Source organism: Miscanthus floridulus, chromosome 1 (assembly GCF_019320115.1).
Source record: "Miscanthus floridulus cultivar M001 chromosome 1, ASM1932011v1, whole genome shotgun sequence".
NCBI lineage: Eukaryota > Viridiplantae > Streptophyta > Magnoliopsida > Poales > Poaceae > Miscanthus > Miscanthus floridulus.
Genome location: NC_089580.1, coordinates 40,840,498 through 40,853,515, shown reverse-complemented (window position 1 = coordinate 40,853,515; position 13,018 = coordinate 40,840,498). Strand labels below are relative to the sequence as shown.

At 46.5% G+C, this 13,018-nt stretch overlaps 1 protein-coding gene and 1 long non-coding RNA gene across 2 annotated transcripts; both read right to left on the bottom strand.

The window, feature by feature from the left end:
* Positions 1-3: 3 nt before the first annotated feature.
* Positions 4-2,744, bottom strand: LOC136494400 (ammonium transporter 3 member 2-like). Its single transcript, XM_066490598.1, has 2 exons — positions 1,675-2,744; positions 4-774 (listed from the first exon to the last, which is right to left on the bottom strand). Exons 1-2 carry the CDS (start codon positions 2,612-2,614, stop codon positions 263-265), a joined length of 1,452 nt encoding a protein of 483 aa, XP_066346695.1. The 5' UTR covers positions 2,615-2,744; the 3' UTR covers positions 4-262.
* Positions 2,745-9,862: 7,118 nt separating this feature from the next.
* Positions 9,863-10,734, bottom strand: LOC136480357 (uncharacterized). The gene is made up of 3 exons (XR_010764612.1): positions 10,684-10,734; positions 10,399-10,596; positions 9,863-10,204 (listed from the first exon to the last, which is right to left on the bottom strand). It is a non-coding gene; the product is annotated as an uncharacterized lncRNA (long non-coding RNA).
* Between the last annotated feature and the right edge of the window lie 2,284 nt (positions 10,735-13,018).

Here is a 13,018-nt window from a genome sequence, read left to right as displayed (position 1 = left end):
AAATAATGCAAACTTCTTCTACGTTGATGATCGATTACATGCATGCTTGTAAATTCACATGTCTCTCATCTGTAGTAAGTATTACAAAGGAACGTATTGTACATGCAGAAGCCACGTTTGATTCAGAAGAAGAAGAACAATGGACAATGCCTAGTCACGGATGGTCATCAACACAATGCATGCATTGCATGCCATGGATGGATGGATGGAGCAATATACATGGTCGTCGAGCAACACTAATAATGCACAACTAGCAACTAGTTCAATTCGGGGTCGTGGACACGGGCGCGACGGCGGCGGCGCCGCGCGGGCCGTGCTCGGTGACGTCGTAGAGCTCGCCGTCGCCCCAGAGCGCGTACGCCTCCTCGCCGTGGACGGCGTCGTCGCCGACCTCGAGCTTGTCCTCGGTCATGCGCAGCGGGACGACGGCGTTGATGGCGACGCAGATGATGGAGGTGACGACCACGTTCCATCCGATGATGAAGAGCGCGCCCGCCAGCTGCTTCCCGAGCTGCGCGCCGCCGGCGGTGCCGCCGTAGAAGGCGCCCCGGGAGTTGGTGACGGGCAGGAAGAGCGCGCACAGGGTGGGGTCGGCGAGGAGCCCCGTGAGGATGCCGCCCAGGAGCCCCGCCACGCCGTGCGTGTGGATGACGCCCAGCGTGTCGTCCACATGCTTCAGCAGCCGAGACCGCTTGTGCAGGATCATCATCGTGTACCAGGGGACGCTGCCGGCCAGCACGCCCATCACCATGGCTGCCCAACCCTGCACCACCCCTGCATTGCATGCATGTCCATTCGATCCGTCAGATATTCTCATGGTCTATCGGCAAAGATAATTAAACCATGTTTACATGCGTACAAGAAAATCGTCATTATACTGGTACACAAAATTAGGCGCAACTAAGTATATATATAATAATGCCGACAGCAGACAGTGAAGTATGAACGTCGCAATTGACAAGCAAGTTGCGTTTTCTTTACCTTTCGATCGGTGTCATAATTAATTGTAACTTTGTCCACAAGTAGTACTGTAGTGTGCAAAGGAAATGTAAAAAAGAGACAAGATTTGACTTTGACTCTACTGATAAGTACTGACAAATAAGGTACGTTTAGATGGCAAAATTTTTGGCGAAATATTACTGTAGCACTTTCGTTGTTATTTGACAATTAGTGTCCAATCATAGTCTAATTAGACTTAAAAGATTCGTCTCGTGAATTTCGTCTAAACTGTGTAATTAGTTTTATTTTTTATTTATATTTAATGCTTCATACATGCGTCTAAAAATTCGATGTGACAAAGAATGTTGAAAAATTTAGCATTTTGAAGTGGAACTCAACGGGGCCTAAGCAAAGCAGGTACGACAATAAAGTGGCACACACATGAGATTCCCGATTCCTGACGGAACTGTGCGGCTCAGTATTTTATTTTTATGCATATATACCAGTCACATCAGGGAGGGAAAAGAAGAAGAAGAAGATTCTTCGCTTTGCTGGGCACCAAAACCATTTTTTGAATTCAAAGTCAACCATTCAACGCCGTAGTCTAGTCTGCATACCCACGATGTTATGTTCACACCAACACGCACGTATCTCCTTAGTCCTTACCTCCGATCGAGGAAGAGGAGAAAATTAAAAAAAAAACAGAATCAGAGGCAGGGACGACGATGGGATCACCTGCGGCGGGCGTGATGCAGACGAGTCCGGTGATCATGCCCTGGACGGCGCCCACGACGGAGGGCTTCTTGAAGAAGACGACGTCGAGGCAGGTCCAGACGACGAGGCTCACGGCGGTGCAGATGTTGGTGTTGAGCACCGACATGGACGCCACCACGTTGGCGGCGTACGGCCCGCCGCCGTTGAACCCGGCCCACCCCATCCACAGCAGCCCGGCGCCGGTGAGCGTGAACAGGATGTTGTTGGGCGGGAACCTCTCCCTGTCCTTCCGCGCCCGGGGACCCACCCAGTAGGCCGCCGTGAACCCGGCGAACCCGGCGGAGAGGTGGATGACGTAGCCGCCGCAGTAGTCGATGACGCCCCACTGGAAGAGGAAGCCGCCGCCCCACACGGAGAAGGCGCCGACGGTGTAGGAGAAGGTGAGCCAGAGCGGCACGAACAGCATCCACGCCGCGAAGCTCATCCGTCCCAGCAGCGACCCGGCCACGAGAATCAGCGTGATGGCCGCGAACACGCACTGGAAGTACACCACCGTCGCCATCGGGTACAGCGGCTCCGCGGCGGGGGTCTCGATGGTTCTCCCGTCGGCGAGGTAGTGCACCGTGGCGGGGAGGTCGGCCTGCCCCACCAGGTAACCCTGGTTCAGGGCGGGCCGGGCCTTGCCCCACAGCGGCAGCAGCTTGTCGCCGAACGACATGTTGTAGGCCCAGGTCACCCAGCAGATCCACACGGCGGCGAACGCGTAGAGCGCCATGAAGGCGGAGTTCACGGCCCACTTCTTCTTCACCACGCCGCCGTAGAGCACCACCAGGCCAGGGAAGCTCTGCAGCCCCACCAGTGTCGCCGCCGTCAGCTGCCACGCGTTGTCGCCCTTGTTCAGCCAGTCGGGCGACGCCGCGGACGTCTGGTACGCCAGTGGCATCGTCCCGGACGACGACATGTTGCCGACGACCTCGACCTCGACGACGACGACGACTCTCTCCTCTCGCTGCTTATTGGGGTTAGTTGTGAAATGGAAGAAGCTGCGGAGTGCGGACTCCCCAACCCATGGACGACCTGGCAGCTATATAGATTAGATAGAGTGCGTGCGGGGTGGTGAAGTTAGTGGCCACAGCGTGCGACTCCAATCTCTAGAGAATATTGCTAGCTCTATTAATCTTTGCGGGTAGGAGGAGATGCACGCGGTGGCGGTGCACTTCACACGGGCGTTTGAATATTCTTGGAGCGAGAAAGTTCGTTGCCTGTCGCTGTGAAAGGTAGTGTAGGTCCATGACCATTCCCAGCATTTCAGACTTTTCTGTGTGGTTACTCGCGTTGATTATTTGTTTTGCAGGTCAGGTCATGTGTATCTCCAAATTAAAGGGAGCTTCTTTGCCAGCTACCACAAAAACTATCAACCGGACGACTAGTGGCTGGTGTTTTTTCTTTGTCTTTTTCTTTTCACACAATCAACAGAGTTTTGATTTCCTCTGTACTATGTTATTATGTTATATATTTGCAGCTTGCCATGGTGTAGTGAGCTGATTGGTGTTTGCGTCGTGCTGGTAACGCATTCAGATGTACTTCCGAGCATACTTTGGCCCTGATCGCTTATCTTATAATAGGTCTTTTTTATCTCGTTTTTTCAGCCGGAATAGTATTTTTCTCTCACAATAAATCAGCGGAAACAATATTTTGGTTTGTTTTTTCAACGAAGCGAACGGGGCCTTTATTGCAACGGAGATTCTTCTGGTACAGCGCTACAGTGTAACGTTTGAGAAAATATTATCCTTTTGGATCATTTTATACTGATGAATATGACTAATAGTATTGTACTCTCTGCAAGAATGATCTTATAGTAGATTTATTCAAATATAAATTGTTGCAAGTTTCACAAAGAAAGTATGTGCGATACCAAATTAGTACCATTAAATTGTATTTGCCATGCATGTAATATAGTTTCATAGTACATGTATTTGGCAAAGCCAAGCACAACATAGGGGGTGCAAATGTACCCACGCCAAAAATTAAATTTCGTACTAATCATCTCACATTTACCACATATGCACCCCCCTCAGCCAAGGATCGTGCAACCCCCATGTGCCGACGTGGAAGCGTGAAAGGTCAAGCAAACTACTACCAAGCCAGTGATCGACATTACACCACCAAATCCCAAGCATGCTGGGATCAAGAAGTAGACTTAGTAGTCTAGCATATGATGTAGTGAGGCTTGGTATTACTCCTATTGTTCCAAATTATAAATTATTTGGCTTTTTTTATATATGACCTTTACTACACTGCAACAAATTATTTGGCTAACGTTTTTGAAAAAGACAAATATATAGATACATAGCAAAAGTTACGTACCTAAAAAGCCAAAATGACTTATAATTTAAACTAGCACAAGTTATGTACCTAGCCAAAGTCCACCCATAGTCCTCCTATTTAGATGTATTAGAGCCAATTTTTAGCTGCAAATTGTTTGCCCACAGAACTATGCACAGATGTGGGATAAATATTTATTTAGGACTGCGAACCCAATATACACCTTGATTTATTGATTTTGCATACATCTCTTTATTTTTATACATAAGTTTCTAGAAACATATATATGTCCCAAAATAAATACATATCTTATTTTTCAATGAGTCAAACATTTTAAATTTGACTAAAAATATAGAAAAGAGTATCAAAATTTGTATCTCCAATTTTTTTTTGTGAATTCCAAAAAAAATTATTATGAAAGTATATTCTATACTTAATCTAATGATACTTATTATACATCATAAATATGAGTATTTTTTATATATCAGGTCAAACTTTAAAAGTTTGACTCCTCGAAAAATGAGAGTGCATTTATTTTGGGACCGAGAAAGTATTGATTTAGAAAATTTGAATTTTACAATGTAAATATTGTATATCAAGGTTTTGTACTACTCAAGTGTTGCACCCCCCTCATTTGAACTTAGCTTCGCCACTGCTATTTGCTATCATAAATCTAGTTGAATTTAATATAGTCTGACTTTGGCTAAATTTATAAGGCCTTTCTTTTTGGAACAGAGGGTGTAGTAAGGCACTGTTTGGATCTTTTGGATTAACAACTAGTTGGGTAAACTTTAGTCCTTGAGGATCTAAACAGGAGAACTAATGGACGGGCTAAAGTTTAGTTAAAGCCCTGAATAGTTGTTAGTTTACTAGTCCATAGAACTCAACTATCAAGGGCAAGTTCTAGTTTATAAAACCCAACAGTTAGTTCGGGATCCAAACAGGTATGGACTGATAACTATTTGGCTAACTTTTAGCTGGCTATTTTTTAGCCATGGCTAATAAGTAGTCCTAGTTTGTCAAACTGGACCTAAGTGTAGGCAGAGAAAAAGAACGAGCACCAACCAGTGCCACAAACTGAGTCATGGAAAACTGATTCCACATAAACCTACCGCGTAATAGAAATTACTAATTACGTTGGACCCGGAAAAGAGAACCGAAGAAAAGAACAAAGCAACAAAAGATTCAGTAAATTAATTTACATACGTAGTAGTGACACAACCGTGACAATGCATATGATAGCTATAACCTCAACTAAAATGGCGGAAGAGATGAGCATCCCTGAATTTTTGTGACGCCAGTAGTAGTTATATATTGCTGGGTACTACTTACGCTTCAACTGACCGTACCACATCCAAGGTGCGGCGCCAACAAAATCGTTGATTCTCGCGTTCAAATGTATTGTCATTGTCCAGCTAGCTCATGGTCGACGTGTATAAGTACAAAAGTCAACGGTGTAGCGCTAGCCGACAACCTCCGTATCTAATTTTGCTACTGTCTGAAAAGAGAGTTCTGCCTTTAATCCAACCAATTTAAGCTTCAAATTTTATAGAAAAGACTAACGATGTTTACGGCATCAAAATAGATATAAACTATAACAATATATTACATGACCTATTTAACGATACTTACTTCAGTATCAGGACATTCTTTATATATGAATTTCATCATAAGTATCAAGACTAAAACTGTTATTTTTAGGACGTTCGGAGTAGCAGATCACATGCCGATCTGATGTGTCATGGTTACGTCGCGGTTTCTACCATCAAACCGGCCGTAGAGTTCGGTGGTATGCATCTACAGATTGTGGCTACTTTTGTGTACAAGTAGAAGCTAATAAACAAGACCAGTAGACCACCGAAACTTGTGGTGCAAGCAGTACAAAACCGTACAGTTTACTACGTAATACTGGAAGTAAACACACGCCATCGTCGATTCATTTAATTTAATTTATCTTTGTTGTCGCATTGCATTCGTATGCAGTGTCACCACGTACGATCTGACAGATTCATCGATCGGCATGTTTAGTTCACTCCAAATTCCCAACTTTAACACTATGCAAAAGAAGATTCCCTATCACATCAAACTTACGGTACATGTATGAAGTACTAAATGTTGACGAAATCAAAAACTAATTGCACAGTTTGGTTGTACTCTGTGAGACGAACGTTTTGAGCCTAATTAGTCAACGATTGAACAATTATTACCAAATACAAACGAATGCTACAGAGTGTTTTTGGCGACGACAAATTCAGGCACCTAAACATGGCCCAAGCCCAATCAGATTCGATTCGTGTGGATCTCGTTTCAGGGCGTAGACTTTTCTGGTGTACTGTTATTAGTCTATATATATACAGCTGTGCTTGCAGTATTTTGTTTACAACTCTGTACGAATGACAGCGGCCGGCCGGAGAGCAGTACATACGTACGCGGTCGAGAGGACACGACCACGCACGTGTCCGGCACGACTGCTTCCCGGACGTCGGCGGCAATGCAAGGTCCTGACCTGGATTTGGATTCGATCGTTTTCTTGCTACGTGCCAATAGTAACGTACGTTGTAGGACTTTCGCCGCCACTGATTCCACCTCACCAAGGCAATCAGTACACACAAAAAAAAAAACATTGAAGCTAATACACTTGGATAAATGCCTCATCTTAAAGGGTGTAGAAACACTTGGAGTAGAAGACATGGGTCAGATCCAAGACGAGATCATTTTTTTCCTTCGTGTAAGAGGAAGAGTAGAGAGACCACCTAACGTATAGGTCATTACTGTCACACCATCCAAACCACGTCAGAAACCACCTTGAAAAATGGTTAGGGAGGGTATTTTGCTTGGTTTTGGAAGTTGGAGGGACATATGTCCTGTTCGCTTGGCTGATAAGCCATGGCTGAAAATACTGTTGGCTGATTTATTGTGAGAGAAAAATACCGTTTGTTGGCTAAAAAAGTACGGCTTATAAAGCAAGCGAACATGGTGATGGTTTATGGCACTGGGGGAAGAGGGACAGACTCAACCACAAATTTATGAGGGGTAAATGGGATTTCACTCTTTAAACAAAGCACATCCATAGTACTACGTACATAGGTGTACTTTGTCATCAAAGTTGGGATACAAGCTCGTTTTTGAAAAAAAAAAATATGTCTAGCAAGCTGCTGTAAAAATTGGGATATGGTACGAGTTTGAGTACAAGCAACATATAAACGTCTTGTCAACTTCAGTCTCTCACACCGTCTCAAGCCTTGTTTGGTGGTGTTCTAAATTTCTAATCCATATTATTAATATTGAAGTGAAAAAATAGTCAATTTTCCACTTAATACATATGGATTGGGGCCTCAATAACAGAAAGAAAACTAAGCTTCATGTTCAGTTTACACGATCGGCACGAGGAACACTGCCAGCTGCTTGCTTGTGAGAAGAGCGATAAGATTTGCCTCCATTAATTATTCTCACAATCTTCTGTTAAGATCCGGAGGATCAAACGTCGTCGCGAGAACAATGCAAGTACTCAAGGATCGGAGGATGCAAGGTCAACTTATGACATTAATCAGTTTGTTGGTCGCATCCTTTCAAATTTTCCAATGCAGGTGTAAATTCTTCCCACGACTCCTCCTGGACAAACTATGGACAGCGGCACACTTACAATTGAGGGGGTGGGAAAACAATTATCTCTGTGCCCTATGTGAAAGGAAACCTGGAAACTTAGATCCATCTGTTCGTCGAGTGTCCTTTCTCTCGCCTGGTTTGGAGTTTAGTTGCAACATGGAGTGGCTGTCGCAGCCTGTGGTCGCCAGAATGGGCAGTGGTGGCTGACTGCGAAGATTGGTTTCTAACAATGGCCGAAGGGGGCAGCAAAGCGGCACACACACTCGTCATCCTTACACTATGGTGCCTTTGAAAACAAAGAAATGCATGCAATAACCTTCAGAGATTCCAGACGCACAACTCAGGCAGTTTTTTTATATAGATTAAGGATGTATGTTCTCTTTGGTCTTTGGCAGGGAGGAGGGGATTTCTGAAAGCCCTAATAGTTGTTGAACCCCCTATGAGTAATTAGTCTACATTTTGGAAACCTGCACAGCACAACGGTCTGCTGTGTGGGGTCTAGCACCTCTCGCGCCTGTAACAAGGGATTCCAACCCCTGTAACCCTTTCTGCTTAGTAATGCTTATACGCTGGGTAAAAAAAAACAATGCAAGTACAGCAACGGATCTGTACACCTGCCGAGACGACGATACGCTCCTCGTGCGATCCTGTGCATGTTGGCACCCGTTACATTGCTCCTCCAATCTGCAGCAGGAACCCTAAAACTAAAACCACGCTGTCTGACAGTCTGAGCAGATCCGATCCTCAAACGGCGCAACGCAACCGTCGATGGAATGGCAGAGAAATTTCAAAGGTGTCTCGACGAATCACAGGCACCAAGTGAGTTGTCGTGCTGTTGCCGATGCTCTCATCAGTTCAGTTGAGTTGAGGAATGAGGATATTCGTCTGTTCGTCTTCGGTGCAGACGTGCAGTGAGCTCCGATCCAGAATAATGGCAGCTGAGAGGCTCATCATCATCATCATCAACTGGGATGATAAGAAAATCGCTGCGGCGACCTCAGCGGCGGTTGACATTGCGAAATGATTGGGACCTGAGAGCCTAGATGCGTGCAACGGCCGTCGCTGTCTAGGCTCTAGCTGAACTTAGAACTCCTTTTTTTAGGTACGTAATCTGATGAACTTGAACTCCTGACAGCTAGCGTCCATATAAATGAAATAGATACCCGGTTCACATGAAGAATATTCAGCGATCGTTCAATATTAGGTTATTACTTGACATAACCACTGGAGTATGTATAATTGAATAATTTGACAGAGTGTTTGCTGCTCTGTAAAGCAGTTGAATCGGCTGAGTTCGTCTACAAGCTTGTAGCTCTGGACAATCCAAAACGTAACGCAACATCATTTGTTCGTCGCATGTAGTTTTTTATTGAGTCTCGTGCTGCTTCTGACTTTTGAGCGTTCACAGCTGACAAAAACCTGCTGCCCTTAAACATATATACACTCATGTCTCTTGGATGCACACATAGCAGGGATCATGCGTACCACATACAAGACAAATCTCTCTCTTATTACGCACGTACGGAGTAGGCTCTATTAATTAAGGGCAAAATCAAGCATTCACTACTCGTATATCCCATTTCCAGTACCGTCTTCTTCGTTGAAAGTAATTGACATGATCAGATTTGAAACCAAACCTGGTGCTTTCACTACTGGACGCAAGGTCTTTGCCGAGGGCCTGACGCCCTCGGCAAAGGCTCTTCAGCCGTCGGCGAAGGATTTGCCGAGGGCAGCCCTCGGTGAAGAACCCTCGGGAAAAAAAAACGTTGGCGAAGGAGTCTTTGTCGAGGGCCTTTTATCGGGCACTCGGCAAAGTATTTGCCGAGGGCTAACGGCGGCCCTCGGCAAAGTAAAGTAGCCGTTAGGTACGTGGTTATTTTCCACGGCGTCTTTGCCGAGGGCTGACATACAGGCCCTCGACAAAGAGCTTTTTTTTTTGGAATTTATTTGCCGAGAGCTATACCGCAGGGCCCTCGGCAAAGACCTATTTTCTTTTTTTTTCTCGGAATTTCTTTGCCGAGAGCTATATCGAAGGCCCTCGGCAAAGACCTACGTTTTTATTTTTGTCTCGGAATTTCTTTACGTTCAAAACCCTCGGCAAAGACCTACTTTTTAATTTTTCCTGGGAATTTCTTTGCCGAGGGCTATGGTTAAGGCCCTCGGCAAAGACCTGTTTTTAATTTTTCCTGGGAATTTCTTTGCCGAGGGCTATGGTCAAGGCCCTCGGCAAAGACCAGTGAAAATTTTCAACATTCCACCTGTTTCTTGCTTTCCATGCAGACAAAAAATATATATATATATATTCAACAGCAGAAATATCCCACAAATATCACAATCATCACATATATCTCACAAATATCACATATATCTCACAGATATCACATAGATCATCACATGTATCATCACAAGTCCAAATTCAACAATTCCATAAGTCCACAATCTAACTCAAGTGTCAAGTCCACAAGTTCAAATCCGACTGAGGCTGGCCAACCTCTCCAACCGTCTGGCCTCTGCGTCACCAACCTTCCCAACCGTCTGGCCTCTGCGTCGAGGGTGGTGTAACGAAGCCTCCAGAATCAGGTGACGCACGAGGGGGGTTATTGGAACCCGCCGACTGAGGCTGCACAAACAATTATATGCTTATGTGAGATTGCAGTAATTATTCTAGGACTACAGTTTTAGTATTTAGACAGAAACCTATCAAATTTTTTATAGCTAGTGTTGTCTGGGTTTCTATGTCATACAAGCAAATCAGTAGCTAGTGTTCTCTGGGTTTCTATGTCACACAAGCGAGAAGTGAACTTTAACGCTTACAGGAGTAGCTGCAAACGCGTGCGGCACCTGAGGCGGAGGAGCTGACATCTGCACAGGCACACCCGTCTTCTGCCCAAGAGCTTGCATGATTTGCATCATTTCTGCAATCCTGACCTCCTGGGCCTCCCGAGCGGCCTGCTCAGCCTCCAGCCGAGCAGTGAGGGCCGTGATCTGCGCCGTCTTCTCGTTGTTCTGGGCCTGCAATATTGCACTCCAATATTTCAGTAATGCAAATCTAACTCAAGTGTGAGAATATTAATTTACGACGAGTAAAACAAGAATTACCTCGAGCGCATCGACCCGCTGTAGTGTCGGAGTAGGCCGTGAGCGTATGGGCTGGCTGGAACTCGTGCTCTATGCTCGGAGCTGGCTCAGAGTGGGAACAGTGGTGGGGTCGATGGCGGCGTTCGCAATCCACGTCCGGCCGTGCTTCCTGCCGCCACCGAGCCTCATGATGGCCTCGGCATCAATGGGCTCGGTGCGGACGTCGTACTCTGGCCCGTGCCGCTGCTGTACCGCCGACGTGTACTCCTGGACTTTAGTGTACACGTTAGGGTCGGAGTATGCCTCGCGAGGGGCAGCCGGGTCCCAGGTGACGTCGCCGGCCACCCTGGTCTGGTGGGACATAGCCCACGCCGTGAACATCGAGACATCCTCGTCCGGGTGCGCAGCCTCCTGCGAGAAAGGCGGCAGGTGGTGAGCAATCAGGCATACGTTAAGCATGAAACTAAATAGAAGAAAAATCACTTACATATGCCGATTTGAATCCGGGGAGACTCCTGTTGCCTTGATGGTGAGTGGCAGCTGGCCTGAGCATACGCAGTGCCCGCTGAGACTCGTGCTTCTCTATGTAGGCCGGCGTGAACCACCTAGCCACGATCATTGTCCAGGCGTCGGCATGCGCTCGGCACCACCAGGGAATCACCTACAAGTCAATGAGTGTTTGACATATATGAAGATGAAATTGAACATATTTAATTCAAAAACAAAACAATATCAATGTTATTCATGTACCTCAAGGTACTGCTCCTGGGTCAGCGTCATCTGTCGAGCCTCCCTCTTGGTGACTGTCATTCTACGAGCCGACGCGTAGTAGTCTATGTGGGCCTGGACGCACGCCTCGTGAAACATGTCGGTGACATACTTCCTACAGGCTGCATGCGCCACACGATCAGTGAGGCCCTCGGTTCCTTCTTCGGCCCTGAAAACCTCTGCATAAAAGATGATATATCCAATCGTTATTTGAAAAAAATAGAATTCAATGTGAAGGATTGATTAATGTTGTGCGAGAGGAACTTACCCAAAACTCAGCAAGTATCCGCTCCTGCTTGATTCGGTACTGGTTGTCCTCGCCCAGGGCGTACCTGTCCCACGTGTAGGCTGGCTCTCGGGCCTCCAACGGCAACTCCACAATGCCGGGGAACCACTTCCGGCACAACACACCCAAGACGGTCGCGGGAGAGCGCAGAGGAGTACCTGACAACACCTCCCAAGCCCTGCACAAGTAAGAAGAAAATTTATCAGTTTCTCTTTTGATTTCAAACATATCATATGAAGTAGTTGTGATATCATTTATATTTACTTACTTGGGCGGCACAGGGCGAAGCACTAGACGGTTTTGAGGAAGCGGAAACGAAGGGAGCATCGCCGGGCCTCGCTGGTAGACACCCGATGCCTCGCCTCCCTCGTCCTCGGGCGCCGCACCCTGCTCCTCCTCGACCTCCTCCTCCTCCTCGTGCTCCTCCGTCGGTGGCACAGGCTCAGGGGGCTGAGTCCGCTGCCTCCTACCACTGCCTCCTGTCGTCTGCCTCCCCCTCCTCCCGCAGCCTCCTGCCATTGTCCCTCGTCCTCCCGCTGCCTCCTGCAACTGTCCCTTGCCTGCCTCCCCCTCCTCCGGCGGCCTCCTCGCGTAAGCCGAGGGTGTGTCACGTCGTGGCCGGCTGCTCGCCATCTTTGATCAATCACCTGCACGCACGAAGAATGAACAAGACTTGTTAGTACACATATTAGAGACTGAAAATAAATAAACAAAATATAAATGAAAATAAATAAACAAGACATAGTATTACATGTATTACGAATAATCTTCATGATTGGGATTATAGGTCTCGTCATCACTGTCAACATTATCCAAATAGGCAACACTATCCGAAGGTTCTATGTTATCGTCCTCGTCACTTGCTACAAGTAATCGCTCAAGCATTTGTATGTCCTTGGCATTTTGCACCACATCTCCATCGTCCTCGTCATCAACTGTTTCGTTGTCTACTTCCATTTCGAGGGCCTCGGGTAGGACTATCTGAAGCGTCCCCGGTAGCCCATCTTCCTGATAGAACTCTCCATCATATGTGTTTGTGTTAAAGTTGTAATCGTCATCGTTAGGGGTTGGTAGTTTGCCGTGTGGAGAAACCTGGTGCACAATAGCCCAACCCTGAAGCTCCTGTTTGGCTTGGTTGGCATATCTCGTGTAATACACCTGCACGGCCTGTTGAGCCACAATGTAGATGTCTTTTCCCGGATAAACGGAATCTTCTCGCACCTCAACTAGCCCAAGATGAGGGGTCAGTCTCGTTTCACGAGGATTGAACCAGTGGCATTTGAACATGACAGGTTTAAGAGG